General features: G+C 32.9%; 1 protein-coding gene across 2 annotated transcripts; it reads left to right on the top strand.

Annotated features, from left to right (window-relative positions):
- Positions 1–28: 28 nt before the first annotated feature.
- On the top strand, positions 29–12,509 carry LOC133175146 (uncharacterized). Of its 2 annotated transcripts, XM_061310275.1 has the most exons (14): positions 29–118; positions 1,710–1,792; positions 1,921–2,027; positions 3,641–3,719; positions 4,458–4,475; positions 5,585–5,698; positions 6,013–6,084; positions 9,085–9,150; positions 9,698–9,821; positions 9,958–10,064; positions 10,585–10,676; positions 11,064–11,156; positions 11,477–11,594; positions 12,155–12,509. In XM_061310275.1, exons 1-14 carry the CDS (start codon positions 58–60, stop codon positions 12,344–12,346), a joined length of 1,326 nt encoding a protein of 441 aa, XP_061166259.1. In that variant the 5' UTR covers positions 29–57; the 3' UTR covers positions 12,347–12,509. The 2 variants fall into 2 exon arrangements, with proteins under 2 accessions (XP_061166259.1, XP_061166254.1); XM_061310270.1 differs by lacking the exon at positions 4,458–4,475 and having other exon boundaries at positions 3,641–3,737; positions 12,155–12,508.
- The last annotated feature ends 5,253 nt before the right edge of the window (positions 12,510–17,762 follow it).

The following is a 17,762-nucleotide window of genomic DNA, read 5'->3' as shown; positions in this document are numbered from 1 at the left end:
ATTTATGTAAAGCCCGGATGTTTAGTTTTACTTTCGCTTTAATCACCCAGACGAAAAATGAAAGTAGATGAGATATTTATCGTTTCAGAACGTTCTGTTGTAATAGCTTATAAAAGTTGTATCCTTTTAAACTCTATGTTTTATAGCATGTGCCTAAGAAGCATTTTTTTGTTTCATATACTAATAGAATTGATCGATTAGTAATAGAATATGTCGAATTTTTCTGCATGTCAGGTACAACCTTACATGTATCATACAGCAGTGCATCACAGATGTCTGTGCAGGGGCTTGTCACGATTAATTTGTCCTCTTTCTATTTGACCACCCATAAAATTTTATAGTATATGGGCAAGTCAAATAGAAAGAAGACAAATTAATCGTGAGGAACCCATGTGCATGTATCTGTAAACATTGTCAAATATACAGACTTTTAATCATCTGGCGTAAAGATTTAGCGAATATTTACTTACATCTGTATACATGCATAATTGTTATGATTCATTGCATCAAATACAACCAATTAATGCTGCTGTACTTGTGGTTATTTATTTCTTTTTAAATCCCAACCACAGACACTTGTTTCTGTAATAAATTTTTTTAACTCATAGTATAATAATAACTCAAGGTATCTAACTCCGAAACACATGGAGTAACTCCCCCCCCCCCCCCCAAGTATTACAGTCATTTACACTTTCAGAGAAAATGCACTGGCAAACTGTTTATTACCATTGTAATATTCTACAGATTAGTACATGGATACCACTTTATGGCAGAGTTTTGATGCTGTTTGTGGAGATCTGAGAAAATAAAGACAAGCATGCTATGGTTGTGTAGATAAATTATTGTAGAAGACAATGGTAATAAACATGCAGTTTGCCAGTGCATTTTCTATGAATTTCACAATGTAAATCACTGTGATTCTTGGGAGGGGCACTCCAGAGTTAGATATCTTGTGTTATTGTTATACTATGGGTTAAAAGATTTATTACAGAAATAAGTGCCTGTGACCCCAAGTTCAAATTTTGATGAATTTCATTAAACAACATTTTAAGGTGAGAATTAATTCTCTTCTATATCTTTTCCATTTGTGTAATTTTGTTTGTCAATGTTTAAATATATACATCATCCCCCCCCCCTCCCCCCCGGTGACAGCATACTCAAGATGGAATTCATCAATAATCAAGGGTTCCTACACCTTGTATCACTCTCTTATGTCCAGTAACCTTAATAGGGTAATGTATGCTCTTGAAAAGAAACCATGACCTCAAGTCCTCAACAACAACATATTCAACTGGACACTAGTTCTTTATCTCACTGCCTATGCAGCGACCCTCACTTTGGAGATGTAACTTTAAATCTAGATCATAACATATAGTACCTTTAGGACATGAATGTGGACAACATTTTGACAAATTTCAAACAGGGTTGGAGACCTATGGCCAGACATGTCTTTGTAATAGACAGACTTATATCCAAATTAATATGTCATTTCCTTGAAGGAGACAATCATCAACACCACAAAACCCATGCATTTTCATGGACTCACAAAAAAAAAAAAAAAAAAAAAGATAACTCAAAAAATAAATTCCTGGTGTTCCATTTTATGTGGGATTTAGTTTAGGTAAGACAATTTAGTGCATGCTCAATATTATCATATTTCTGTTGTATTAACATCCTTTTTATATTGATCCATCTTAACACACTATTAGATACACTGGCCAGTAATACATTTTCTAAAGATATTTTTCTTCGGAAACTGAAGGCAGGGGAACATCAAACACTGCCATATTTTGTAAGTACTAAACAAGAGAGGATTTATAGACCATCAATTAAAATTTTGAAATTTAATCAGCTTAATAATTAAGCAATGTATTTGGCTTCTTACATAATGGATATTTTTATATTAATAATCAATTACAGACTGAAGGGAATAAATGTTTTCATTTCATCAGACGTGACAGACTGTTTTTCGTTGCCACAACAAGCAAGGAAACGTCACCAATTCTTATTGTAGAGGTTCTAACTAGGTAAGGTTTTAAAAGGGGAAGCAATATTAATGAAGGATAATGATTGACTATATGTTGTTTTACTTCCCATTCGAGAATTTTTCACTCAATGGCATATAGAGACGTCACCATATAGGTGAAGGGCTTCAAATTTTGACCTTTACTCGGCACTCAGGGCCATTGAGCAATGAGGGATCTTTATTGTGCCAACATCTGCCATGACACGGGGCCTCGGTTTTTAAGGTCTCATCCAAAAAACCCGCAACTTTCACTTCAAAGTGCCGAGTGCATGGCAAAGGAACAGTTGCTACCAATTTTTTTTCGACTTAGGTCAGTCGTGGCTGAGATTTGAACTCGCGACCTCCCGATCATGGAGCGAGCGCTCATTTACTGAGCTACCATGAACGGTTGAAGGATAATGAAGATACAATGAAGCGCATTGAAGTGGTAAAATTTTTTGTTTGAATAGAACATTTTGGTCTTTCTTATCGAATGTCAATTGCTGCATAGAGACATGCCCATTTCTTAAGAAACGAGAAAGAAATATTCATTGCAATACTTTTAAGACACCTCACTCTCTGCGACTAGCAATATTAGTTTTGCTGAAATGGATATTTTAAGAATGTTAGAAGAGAGAGAGTTTGAGACACCCCGCTTCAGTATTGCATCCATGTATTGCAACGAATATGTACATAATTATGAATTTATCCTGTTTATTGAAGTTTATCATATGTACCGGTCGAACACATGTTTATTCGGTGTTTATGTAGACTGCCAATCTGATTGGCTATTGTATTTATAGAATACCTGTTCTACAGGCATTTGTATGAACCTTTTGACCGAGTTTTTTTTCCTTTCTGAAGAAATGGGTGTGTCATTATATGACAATCAACGTTCAAAGAAAGACCAAAACATTCCATTCAAACGCAAAATTTTACCCCTTCAGTGCGCTTCATTGTAGCTTTATATATACATCTAATCATGGGGGCAAGATGTATGTTGATAAACCTCATTGCCAATTGAATTTAGTTATTTGAATAATTTGGTTGATGCATTTTAAGCCATTATTTATTTGGTATCTTGTAAATATTTCTATCTTCAGTGTTCTGCTTTACATTTTAGACTATTGATAAGAAATAAGGTATCATGTTTAAACTTTTATCAGGATGTAAATACAGGTTGGTCATGTGATCAAATCCCATAATACCTGAAGGGCTTTTTGGTAGATTTGATCATGTACCAGCCCATATTTTCATCCCAATAAATGTTTAAAAATGAAACCTTATTACTTATATTTATGTGACTATTTAAACATTTATATAACAAATGTTTGTGTAGTATACTAGTTTTGAACCCATGAAATGATTTAGTTTTTTCAAACCTAAATGGTATTTATTGAATTTGTTCAAAACATCCACCACATATAACGTACATCACTGAAATTACATCATTTATGACTTGATAATGAATTTATGATCATGTGACAAACCTGTTTATATACAGACTTAAATATACCTTATATATATATATTATATAAAGGAAAACATTTGCGAATGTAAACATGACCAATAACTACAAGATAAAGCATTTGTATCTGTAAGTTTTTCATTAATCCATGTCCCTATACTCTACAGATTATATCGCGTCTTTAAGGATTTTTGTGGTGTGGTATCAGAGGAATCGTTGCAAGAAAATCTGCTCCTAATTCTAGAGGTCCTCAATGAATTCCTGGTGAGTAAAATCTCCTCCTAATTCTAGAGGTTCTCAATGAATTTCTGGTGAGTAAAATCTAATTCTAGCGGTTCTCAAATGAATTTCTGGTGAGTAAAATCTCCTATTTCTAGATGTTCTCGGTGAATTTCTGGTGAGTAAAATCTCCTCCTAATTCTAGAGGTTCTCAATGAATTTCTGGTGAGTAAAATCTCCTCCTGATTCTAGAGGTTCTCATTGAATTTCTGGTGAGTAAAATCTCCTATTTCTAGATGTTCTCGGTGAATTTCTGGTGAGTAAATTCTCCTCCTAATTCTAGAGGTTCTCAATGAATTTCTGATGAGTAAAATCTCCTCCTAATTCTAGAGGTTCTCAATGAATTTCTGGTGAGTAAATTCTCCTCCTAATTCTAGAGGTTCTCAATGAATTTCTGGTGAGTAAAATCTCCTCCTAATTCTAGAGGTTCTCAATGAATTTCTGGTGAGTAAATTCTCCTCTTAATTCTAGATGTTCTCAATGAATTTCTGGAGGGTAAAATTACCTCCTAATTCTAGAGGTCCTCATGGAATTTCTGGTGAGTAAATTCTCCTCCTAATTCTAGAGGTTCTAAATGAATTTCTGGTGAGTAAAATCTCCTCCTAATTCTAGAGGTTCTCAATGAATTTCTGGTGAGTAAATTCTCCTCCTAATTCTAGAGGTTCTCAATGAATTTCTGATGAGTAAAGTCTCCTAATTCTAGAGGTTCTCAATGAATTTCTGGTGAGTAAAGTTCCTCCTAATTCTAGAGGTTGTCAATGAATTTCTGGTGAGTAAATTCTCCTCCTAATTCTAGAGGTGCTCAATGAATTTCTGGTGAGTAAAATCTCCTCTTAATTCTAGAGGTTCTTTAATGAATTTCTAGCGAGTAAATTCTCCTCCTAATTCTAGATGAATTCTAAATGAATTTCTGGTGAATAAAATCTCCTCCTAATTCTAGAGGTTCTCAATGAATTTCTGGTGAGTAAAATCTCCTTCTAATTCTAGAGGTCTCTTGGTAAGTCTTGTTATTTTACAATAGAGTCTGCATAGAAGGTCATGTTTTCTCTTATTTTCGTAAGCATGTTTTAAATATTAGCATGTTTTTTTTTTTTTGGGGGGGGGGGGGGGTTGTATTATTAAAGGTTGCAATAATTGCAGAATAAATTTATAACCTTCATAAGGGGGCTGTATAATTTTTTTTCTGCAGTAGTTGCAACTGTAATTTTGCATTAATATACCTAAAATATTTTATTATTGACCTGTACATATATTTACATTTCTTTGTCTGAGATAAAATTACAAATGATAACACCTTGAATTCTTTGATCATCCATAAATCTATTGGTTCATTTATAGATGTGGTCAAATTTACCTATGGAGCGGGATTGAAAGAAAGGGAAGTGGGTGGGGCTAGAATCGAGCATTTACAGAATCATGTACATTGTATAAAAGGAATAACTGTCTTTTTTTTAATTTTATGATGAAGTTCCAGCATTTGGCTTGTGTGATAATTTTTATGCAGAAATGCCTTCAATGAATGTAGTTGCCTTGGCTACTAAAAATAGAAATTTCAGTTATAAATACTTTCAAAATGCTACTCCTACATTTTTGGTCTGCTTTCAATATAACTTGGCAGGCACACTAATAGACTACACCAAGATACATAATTCTACATATCGGTTTTTGATTTCGATGAACTGGACACTAGGCTACATTTAATGATTTATGTTGTGACCCAACACATGTATACTTGAATTGTGTGTCAAAGTGGAAGGCTTCTGATTACATAAATGACCTGTGAGCTTGTTTATATAAAGACTGTAGGTTTAATATACAGTTCTTTGACACAGGACTTTGGATATGTCCAGCTGTCTACTACAGATAAACTACAGCCTCATATCCAGTCTACACCGGTACTGACCAGAATAAACAGGCAGCCAACACAGGATATTACATCACGAGTGGTGAGTGCAGTTAAAATGCTCACCCATGTCACATTATCAGATTCATATAAAGTTAGAAATTAAAATGGTCACCAATTTCCCTTTACTAGATTCATACAAAGCTGGATTGTGTTGTCTAGTTTGCTATGATCGCTTGATCTCTATACATGCATGTATATCATAATCTATTTTGTGGATGTTTCTTATTGTGAAATAACAATGCTGACTAGTGTGTTATTTAACTTTTGCAATAGATGCTGTACTAAATAGATAAAACTATAAGGATAAATTTTTTAAGAGTTAGATTTAAGAGTTGATCGAATTATATTTTTCAGTTTGGCATAGAAACAAAGACTACCCCTACTCCAGCCATCAACAGACCTGTCATTGGTCCCTCTGTCCAAAAGGTACGCATGATTTTAAACTATGGAACAAAAGGACAGACTCTCTGAGAGTATTTTAAAAGCAGTAATGAAGTACTAGTATTTACATTGAAGATGTAGCACAGTGTATTAATCTGGACCTAGCAACAGTCGTTAATTAATTCCTGATGACTTCTTTGAAGTCCATAAAGTTTCGGGGGCAACTACCTGGTAATTATTTGTTTATCGCCTATTTACTGAGGATATTTTAAAACTTTAGGACCTAGGAAGTTAAAGGGGATAAACTGATTCAAGGGTGACCGCTTGAACATTTTCATGAAATATTTTTTTTTTGTTAAATTAAAAGACATTTAGAACACAAAGTTATGACACATTTAAAATCTGCATAAATGTCCATTCAGATTTTTAAAAATCAATGCTATTCTATTGCCTGTAGTACACTGATGGACTTCACTGCAGATATTTGATTTTCTTCACTTGATTATTTCTCTCTTGAGCAACAAACAGATTGTCATTTGTATCTGTACACAGTCCCAAGGGATAACTCAGTCCACAGTTTATGTAATGGAGGAACTGTCCATCCTGGTCTATGATGTGGACACAGTGATTGTTTATATCAGCTATAAGGATGTGACTCTGACTGTCTGTGGTGATTCCTCGTGGATTGAATGGTTTGTTCTTCGGAGCAGGAGTATATCCAGAGTACTTGAATCTCAGTTTCCCAGCCTGAGTTACCACAATTACTGCTGTAGCTCCACTGTCAGACACACAGATATCCAGGTTCTTGTTTTCAGTGATATATCTGTAAAAAGGACCAGATGAATAGAGAGGTTTACCTTTATCATCAAACTGAATGCTTTGTTTCTCCAAAAAGCCAGAATAACAGATAACTTTTGATTGTTTGTCTTCAATACTGCCCATGATAATCAGGAGGTCACCAGAGGAGGTACTACAGACACCTTTAGGTCTCCAGTTCTGTGGTCTGATCACCTCCTCTATCTTCTCATTCTTCACAATATTCACAGTTCTATCACTGTACTCAGTATAAACTAGATCTCCACTTTTTGTCTCTGCTAAGTCATATGGTCTCTTGCCTGACTTGGTTTTGATTGACTTGAGTAGTGATCCCTGATTGATGCTGAAGAATTTCATGATGCTGTTATTTCCACTTGTCCAAATTTCTTCATCACTCAGACAGGCCACACTATAGAGTCTGCCATACCCAGTGTCTATGGTGGTGACAGTTTCTGGTTCATCAAGCAGTTGTTTGACTGGAGGAGAGGATCCATCTTCTTTTGATTTCTGATGTGTTGCCTTCATGCTGTAGCCATTCTTTTCTAGAGATGGAGAAGTTAATGATAAAGCTCCAAACAGCTTACTAAGTTGCTCTCCTTGGATTCTTCCTTGAGTGAATGTAGGTGAAGAGAGCACAATTTTATGTGGTAGCTGTCTATACTTATCTACAATTGATGTAGTGCTAAATAGTCTGGAAATATCATGCGAAGTGACAGCTATGTCAATTAAATTGATTTCTTCTTTGATTTCAACAATTTTTGTGTTTATTTCATCCAGATGTTTTTGTAGAGTTTGTAACTGTGTGTTTTTCATCTCATCAACTTCAGTTTTAAGTTTCTTGACAAATTTGTCAATTTCTCTGTGCCAGTCCTCTCCATGTTTTGTTATGGCTGTTGAGAGATCCCCATATTTCTTTTCTAATTGACTCGTTCTGTTTTGTACATCGGAGGCAATGTCCTGGTAGGTTGGATAAATTGTATCATTTAATTCAGTTTGATCTTTGGTTAGCTTGTCTTTTCTTTCATCCGAAACTTGCAATATATCTGATAATTTATGACCTAAATGTTGATCAGATGTGATACACTTGGTGCAAACAGGAATGTTACAATGCTTGCAGTACATTTTACATCGCCCTGTATCATGAAATGTACATCCAGAGTAGAGGGGCGTAGATTTTCTGTCCTTGAAATCAACAATTTTATGAGGTTTTGAGAGATCAGCAGAGATGTGTTCTCCCACACAGGCCTTACACAGGTTGACAAGACAGGTATCACAGTGCATCTGTACCACAGCAGTCTCACACAGGTCACATCGCATCACATCCTGGGCACTGGCATGGGGGTCCATGATTAAATTTTCAACTCTGAAATGTAGAGTTAGTGTAGCATTTATAATCAAGTTCTTTGTTCTAACCTCTTGAATTATGTGACATACTGAACTTTGTTTTAACTCAATAAAGTAACAGTTTATTCAGATTGCTGAATGTTTATTTTGAAATTATTTGGTAAATAATATTTGATAAATTGTGTTGCATGATCAAAATTGGTTTCCAAATTATTTCTTCTGGAAGGCAGAATGGCAATTTTTGGGGGGTAAGAATGAACAAAGAATTTCTTTTAATCATACTATTTTCCTGAAGACAACAGTTCCATTGAATAGGAAAAAAATTACACTTTATACAGCAGGAACTGATTGATTGAGGAGGTGATTGACATTAAGAGGATCAAATGATCTCCATATCTGGATCATGCAAATAAAGGTCAATTTATGTTTGAAATTTAAAGAAATGTTTATGTCTCACAGGATAGGTACGTTATTTTTCTGATCAATACCAGTATGAGTTCTATATTCAGAAAATACTTCATATTTTGTTACAGAGTTCAGCCATTTTTAAAATACCAATGACACAGTTGCTAAAATATTTTAACAAATCAATTTTAAAATAAATTTTTCAAGGAAAATATTAGAACTTATCATAATGCAATGTTACAGATTCATGTAAATATTACCTGACTTTAGATAGTAATGGCAGGTGTCCTATCGATCCTGTTGCTAGACATACTCTATAGTTGCCTCTGCGTATCTACTATCTAGATCAGGTGACTCACATATCTGTGTTTATATCTGGACAAGTTTTTTACTTCCTCGTAGAAGGGATCCTTCACTCCTATCATTTTGTTATTTCTTTTACAGAAATTACAAGTTATAATTAAATTATTATAATTTCAGGATAAGACAAAAAATGAACTCTATGTGGACGTCATAGAAAAAATTACAAGTGTTGTAAATGCTGATGTAAGTTTATTTCTTATTGTTGGTATTTTGTATTAACAGCTCTATTTTAAACATAGTACATGATACTCCAACACAAGTTGAGAGAACACTGATTTTTCACATATAGTGGACCTATTAGAATTGACTTTTTTAAAAATTCATTTTAAAATTTATTTTGTAAATTTAAATATCAATAATAAATATCATATGAAAGCCACAAATTTTTGTGACAAGCTGCACTCATAAATAAAAATTTACACTTTTATTTTTCTGTTGCTGAAATATATGTAAAACTCTGGAACAACAGTCCATTTGCAAATTCAAGTTCTTCTAACTTGACGTCTATGATTCATTTTTCGATATTTTAAAAATTTTCGTGTAAAATAAGAAATCAACAGAATGCATCAATTAATATTTAATACACATATTTTATTAAAATATAAGTTATAGATTGCTAATGATTTTAACATTCTGTATTTAACATTCTTTGATGATTTACCTATACTACCTGAGGATTTTTACATATGACAATGATACATGTAAAACCATAATTATCTTTTCTTTGCAGGGGAGTGTTTCTCGCTTTGAAATCAATGGTGCTATGAAGGTCAAAAACTTCCTTTATGGCAGTCCTCAGGTCAAGGTCATTTTAAACAACAACATCATAGTTCAAAGGAATTCCAGAATTAAAGGTATGAAATCTGGAACAAATGAAGGATACAACTTTTCATGTCTGATTGTTAATACAGCTTCATTACATCTAGACACTCACATCTATTTCTCTAATATGTGATTTTGTAAACTTTTTATTTACATTAATTAACACAGCCTATGGAGACAGTGTCCAGCTGGATACATGTGTGTTCCATGAATCTGCCAAAGTGGACAATGTGGACACACCAAGTGTACTGACAATTTGTCCTCAGATAGGAGAGGTAAGTTATTGTACCAGACAGCTGAGGTGACAATTTAGACACACCCAGTGTACTGAGCATTTGTCCTAAGGCAGGAGAGATGAGTTATTGTATCAGACAGCTGAGGTGACAATTTAGACACACCCAGTGTACTGAGCATTTGTCCTAAGGCAGGAGAGATGAGTTATTGTATCAGACAGCTGAGGTGACAATTTAGACACACCCAGTGTACTGAGCATTTGTCCTCAGATAGGAAATTTTTGTAAATTTTTGTTTAACTTGCATTAGTTTATTAGCTGTGGCACTAATATTTCAAATAGTCAGATATATGTTAAAGCAAGTCTGTGGATCTTATCTTATTCATCTGTTCATGTGAATCTCAATGCAATACATATATCTTTCTTCTCCCAGTTTTTGATGGTTTTGTCATATTTGAGATATTAAGATTTGACTGTATGTTTAGATCAGTATAAGTAGTAGCTACCTGATCGTGATTAAGACTACATTTTTATTTGATTTGTTGTTTACCTTCTATTTACAGTTTACGTTGATGTCCTACTCTGTCAGTGGAGAAAGCTGCATTACCTCCCCTTTTCATTTTGTCTCCTCTGTCCAGCCATTAGAACACAGCAGGTCATCTGAGAGTTTTACTAGTGTTTTGTCAATTTTAAAGTTGAAAAAAGTTCTTTTTCAATTAAATGCTTTCAAAGGATATGTAGAGTTTAGTAATATACTGAGTAATAGTCATCCATATACAAATATTCTGTATGCTGTGAATTATTTCACATATTTTACTCCATAACAAGATGAGCATTGAATTTATTCAATATTGATAATTTTCATGTATCCTCCATGCAAAAAAAGTATTTAAAATTTTGCTTTGCTATTATTCACATGAACTTTATTTTCATTTAGATTCTCACAAAATCATGCGAAGTTTTAGGTCATAAATCACCTTTATTTGATAGAATATGCAGCATTGTGACACTCTATAGCTGTGTATTTTTTATTCTATTTTAGGGATGTTATGGTGAGTCTGAGGATAAAGAACATGTTACCTGTCACCTCTATCAATCTTAGACTGAAGTTTGGGGTCCCTCAGTCTGTCTCCAAGTAAGTTTTCCCCAGAGTAAAGGTGTATTTTTATATTGTCCCAGAATGTGAAATTAAAGCAGACATAATTTTTCGAATACAAATGCATGTATGAATTAATTATTCTTATGCAACAAAGACAGGTGTATGTAGAAATCTGGTGATTTTTTTATATTGTATAAATAGTGGTGCGGGTAAGTTTTATGTCCTTTTTTCGATGGATTTTTTTTCCATTTTTGAAGTATTTAATTTCTTTGTTTTTTTTGAAAACAAAGATTTTAGAGTGAAGCATCTACTGTGCTATTATATATTATATACATCGAATGAATTTTCTTCTTTAGCATTTCCCAGCATCTAGACAGAAGTGAGCAAACAGCCACACTGGAAAAGACAGACAGTACAATTCTATGGAAAATAAAATCACTGACTCCAAACACTGAATCTGTCGCTCAGTTTAGGGTAGGTCAAATCCATGTATCTGATATTAACTTGGACTGAAGTACATGTGCATTTTTTTCTCTATTTATTACTGTGGTTTCATCAATATTCGTTGAGCACCAATTTTCGAGGATTTCGTTGTTGGGCAGATCCACGAAATTAAATGTTCATTGATTTACGAAATATGTTATTCATTTGTATAGGCAATGCTTTTGTCCACGAAATTACGTATCCTCGAAGACGTCTGTTTTACAAAATACACGAAAATTGATGCCAACGAAAATTGATGAAACCACAGTATATATTTTTCTCTAATTTATTGTTGATCTCTGAAACAACAGTTTGAGGCAATTTTGCAAATCAAAACGATTCTTTCTGTTAGAAAGTACACATGGAATTTGAATACCCTCAAGTATTAAAGTAGATTGTATTCTGATTGTATATTATGAATTGCAAAGGTTTCTTTCAATCTTTAAGTTTCTAACCTTAAGTTTTTACTGCTTGTGGCTATTAAAGATCCCGACAATGCCTTATTCATGCATAATGTAACAATTGTTTTTCTACTACTCTGTTGATTTTAGTTAATAAGTCAAAGCAGTGCACTGAACAGGGAAGATGTTGGACCTCTTAGAATGGAGTTTGAAATTTCTGGCCACTTACTCTCAGGGATGAAGATAAAAACAGTGAAAATCGTGAATCAAGAGCAGACAACTCCTCAGAAATGGCTGAGATACATAACTGTCAGTGATTCATTTCTTGTCAAACTTGTGTAGTGAAGAAAATGGACAGGAGATAGACAAAGATGTTATAAGACAAAGTGTGCAATTTATTTTTGTGATAGCTTATTAAAATTTTATTGATTATTGCAAAGTGTACAATTTATTTTTGTTTCAGATACAAGTAATTTAAATCTCATTAATTGTTTCTAATTTGTAGATAATTTGTAGAAAACCTCAATATCCTCACTCAGATGTTCAAATGAAATTACAATGGTTTTCCATAAAGTTCGTGGACAGTGATGTTTTTGTGAAAGTGAAATGACCTAGTTATACTTATTGTATACCAAAGTATTTGTTATGAGAATAAGACAGAATAGTTAATTTTGGTTGTTTTGTAAAGATCGCGGTCGTAAAGGTGGCAGTTAGTGTGCACGGCCCAGGATTAAAATGTCATAAGCTTTAAAATAAAGTTTTCTGATTAAAATGATTTTCTTCATAAAATAAGCCAAAACTTAATAAAATGTAAGTGTCTCAAATAAAGCGGTTGTCATCATTTTCTGATATCTTTAGTATTGCTTATTAGTCAGATAGTGAAAAATTAAGAAAAACCCACAAGAAATATGTTTCAAACATTGAAAGAAAAAGCGAAGTCAGTCAACAAAATGGAACAGCGTGGAAACATAAAATTAATTTTAATATGATTGAAACTATGTCAGAGACAAACTAGTTATTCAAATAACTAGAAATTATTAGAATATATTTAGTTAATACAGTGCGTTTATTTAATACTGATGACGCTTGTAAAATATCATTAATTGTTTTTTTAATTTTGAAAAACTTAACTCAGTTCTGGTCATTATGTAAATATCATCGCAAACGCTTATTAGTACGATAAAGAAAAAATAGTTTGTGTCAACGAATATATATGTTATAAAAATGAAAATTCCATAATTTTATCATGAAATAAGTAACATCAGACTGGGCCTTGCAGCTTGCATAATTATACAATCTATGTACTTCTATAACTATCCCTGGGGGGTAGGGTGGGGCCACAATAGGGAATCAAAGTTTTACATTGAAATATATCTTTAGGAAAAATCTTCTCAAGGACTGCTGGACCAGAAAAGCTGAAACTTATGTGGACGCTTCCTGAGGTAGTGTAGATTGTAAATTATTCAGATTCTAGTCCCCGCGGGTAGGGTGGGGTCACAATAGGGATTACATATGGGAAAAATATGCAGTCTCGTTTAAAGTCGTCATTTCGTAAGTTCTAGGGTCGAAACAATGACCTTGTCAGCAAATACAATTTATCATTAAGTCAAATGCTGACGTTTTTCATACTAAGTGTTAGGCCATTACATGTATTTACACACTGAATTGTCGACGGATTTTTCCCGTTATTTCCCGATCATGATAAGGAGCACACGGCGGGTGTGACCGGTCGGCAGGGATTGCTCACTCCTCCTTGGCACCTGATCCCATCTCTGATATTTTAGAAATCTGTGTTTGCTCCTAAATTTGTATTGTTTAATGGACTTTTGAGCTTGAATACTGTTTCTTATCGCCATGCATTTCGTTGAAACTCCTCTACTATAACAAAGCCATGATAAATCATTTTGATGTGGAAGCATCTTTCTGGTAGTATAGGTTCATTTTTCTTCAAATCACGGCCCTATAAATAGGGTGGGACCACTAAAGACGATAAAAATTTTACATAAGAAAACATACTGGGAAAAACAATCTTATGCAGAACAGCGGGGCTAAAATGACTCAGGTGACCGTTGTGGCCCATGGGCCTCTTGTTTATGAAAATATTGTAAAATACGAAATATAAATCGATATGGAAAAACAGTAACATGAATATTTCATCATTAAAATGAGAATTGCACTCCAGACACTTCAGCAAATTTCTATAATCTTCCCATCACGACTGTTGTATGAAAAGCAGCTACTTTCAATTCATTAAAAAAAGAGACCGGTCACGGTACCTTCCCATCATGATTGTTGTCATGAAGGATGTAAACAACATTCAATCAATCAGTCAATTTAATGACAACAAATTTTGTCTGCTAAATTCTGCAGAAACCTGTGAAAAGGTATGCTATCAAAACGAAGAAGATATTTTAGGATTTTCAAATGGATTCTTATATACATAAAAAAAACAGTAACAAAAGAATCCATGGTAGTAATGTTCTACCTGATGTGGAATTCAGTTAAACATTTGTTTGGTGATAAAAGACACGGGAATTTACTATATGCGCTATATATTATTATAACAGTTTGCAGAATTGACTGTTTTCAGTTTTTAAAATGGATTGCAACATTGACCCCTTCCCCCTGTAAGTGGGTAATATATGAAGGAAATAGTATTCCTATAAAAAGTAAACTCTCCCTCTCACACAATGCAATAGGCGTTTTGTGTTTGTTCAGTTTTGTTTCTATCAATTAGCTTGTCAAAAAATTTCTGAGTGGAATTTTTTTGAGTGGGTAATGATCAGTCACCCCTTCCCCTAGATTTATTTCTTGGTTTCCGCCCTTATACATCATGATAAATTTTTTTATATTTTACCAATGACAGATTGAAGGTATCTTTTAAGCTTTTAGCTCTAGAGGTCAGAAACTAGAAGAGCTTATGCGATAGCAAGGTGTCCGCAGTCCGTCAGCTGTCTGGTTGTAAATAATTTTTCAAAACGCCATTCCTCCTACAGTTTTAGTCTGACTTCAGTATTTCTTGGCACATAAATAGACTACACTTAAGATACATAATTTTATATGTCATTTTTTTAATTTCGATTAACGGTGTTGCTATGGTTACAAAAAATAGAAATTTCTGTGAAAACGTTTAAGTAGGAATTCTTGTATAGTTTCTGACTAAATGAAATATTTAAAGTATACATGTATTTTCTTATACGTCTTAAATATTTTGATTTTTTAATTAGAATTGGTGATCTGAATTTTAAATTTAGCAAAGACATCGTGGCGGAACGGTGGCGTATGAAAATATTTCATTTTCTGCTTCTTTAAATTACTACAGAACAGTGAAATTAGTTAATAATTAATAATAATTAAACAATCAAAGACTTAAAGAAGTTTTGTATTGTAACTAAAATTAATAATCATGTACTTAAGTTTTAAAATATAACAAATAAATATGATTTTCCACACAAATTACAATCTTGTTAGCTTTTGAAAGCCTCCAATCTAAGTACAGACTGGGGCAAAAAAATCAGTAAAAACTTTTTTCTCTCTTAATGAACGGTCAAAATATTTTGTTTTTGTATCATGATAATAACTAATATTCCCTAAAAATTTTAGAAAAATAGACGTAATTCAGATTAGCCATTATCTATTGGCTCCAGTATTCCTTTGTTTAAACTACCAATAGATAAGTGATCAGTTATTGTTTAAAAAAAGAATATTAATTTAATTTGCACTTAAATACAATGTATTTAGTTAAGTCAATAAAGAAAGTATGTCAATTTGGTAGTATCATCTGATAGACCCTATATGGTAACATTCAGACCTGGGGTCAATTACTTTGCAATGTAATGCATTAAATTACAATTACGTGGGAATTTTTACCATTACAATTACCATTACCATTACTCTCATTCAGAAAATTAATTAATTAAATTACAATTACTTTGTAAAAGTAATGAATTACATTATACATGACATATTATAAGAGAAAAACACAACTTTTGTGACCACATTATACATTACATATTATAAGAGAAAAACACAACTTTTGTGACCACACAATTTATGGATCTATAAATCAACTTTCTCACACTGTGCTCAGTCAATATGTTTTCGTAACATAAAGCTTGCTAAGTCTTTGACTTAAGTAGGGTCATAAGTATGTTTTAGGTGCAATCTTAAGACCTGCCTAAGTACTACTTAAGTATGTCTTAAACTGTAACATAAAACGGACTTAACTAGGTCTTAGCTAAGTCAAACTTATGTTCAAAATATTTTTTATGAATCATCCGAGTTTATTTCAATTTATTTACACAATGTAAATATATTTGTAAAAATGATTTAGTTACGTTTATAATTACACATATAATAAAGTTGACATCCTTACCTAACGGTTTTAGCTAGGTTAGATTAGATTTCGTATTAAAAGTATAATTCTGTTTAAATTATTCTGAATATTTGAAAACAAATATTGCACGGTCACAAAGTGGCAATAGTCGTTTATTGTAAATGCGTGAATATTGTTTATCACTCGAGACTGTGATGTTTTCACTTTACCGTTTGTTGTTATTCTTTTCTTTTGACAAATGTTCACTTGCTTTCAAATTGTAATTCTCGCAGACATGGCACAATAACCGAACGTCTATGTACTTGAAATTGAAACTCTAATAAAAAAAAAAATACAAATCAATAGGGACATGTTTAATTTTTTTTTCTTCCCCTATCAGCAAGAAGAGACTACAGACGTTTTATGATATTAATATTTATTTACAATTTAAAGGATGGAAAAGAATTTTTTTAGAAAACAATTTTTCGTATACCTCCAACTTCTCAACTATCTGTCTCTCTTTAACTTTCTCTCTCTCTCTCTCTCGCCTCGAACGGTAGTGAACCCTGTCTGAATCCTCGCTTGTTGCGTTCTACATTCAATCTAATTTACAGACAATCTTTATGAGTTTTCTTTAATTCACCGACAATTTTTAAAATCTATAATATCTCATTTTTTCACAGTGAACAAGCAAATTCATAATTACTGTGTATGATTTACTTAAAATTATTAGTGTTTATAACCTAGGTCCCGCTAATATTTCAAACGTATCCCCAAAATAATATTTTGCATTTAAATGTACTTTATTTAGAGAGTGATATTGGAATCAGTGATAATCCCCCCCTTTCTTATACCAGTATATTAAATAGAGAAAATTATTTTTTTAATGCATAATATAAATAGGGGAATGTTTTAACATTGAAAATAAACCTTAAATAGTTCTAAATGTATGTTGAGGAAAGTTAAGACATGCTTAAGTCACCTCTACTGGCTGCCTAAGTTTTGCTAAGATTGTCAAATCTTAGCACGTTTCTAGTTACGGTCTTAAGTTTAAGACTGTACTTAAGTCCTACTTAAGCATGGTCTTACACTTAAGTACCCTTTATGTTACGACCCCCACAGGGGGTCGTAACATAAAGCTTGCTAAGTTTTTGACTTAAGTAGGGTCATAAGTATGTTTTAGGTGCAATCTTAAGACCTGCCTAAGTACTACTTAAGTATGTCTTAAACCGTAACATAAAACGGACTTAGCTAGATCTTAGCTAGGTCAAACTTATGTTCAAAATATTTGTTATGAATCATCCTAGTTTTTCAATTTATTTATATATATATTTGTAAAAATGATTAAGTTACGTTTTTAATCACATATATATTAAAGCTGACGTCCTTACCTATCGGTTTTAGCTAGGTTAGATTATAGATTTCATGTTTAATTAAAGTTCA

The sequence above is a fragment of the Saccostrea echinata genome, unplaced genomic scaffold, assembly GCF_033153115.1.
Source record: "Saccostrea echinata isolate AGI-Se365-2 ecotype Australia unplaced genomic scaffold, CSIRO_AGI_Sech_v1 ptg000002l, whole genome shotgun sequence".
Classification (NCBI taxonomy): Eukaryota; Metazoa; Mollusca; class Bivalvia; order Ostreida; family Ostreidae; genus Saccostrea; species Saccostrea echinata.
This window is presented reverse-complemented; position numbering and strand designations above follow the sequence as displayed.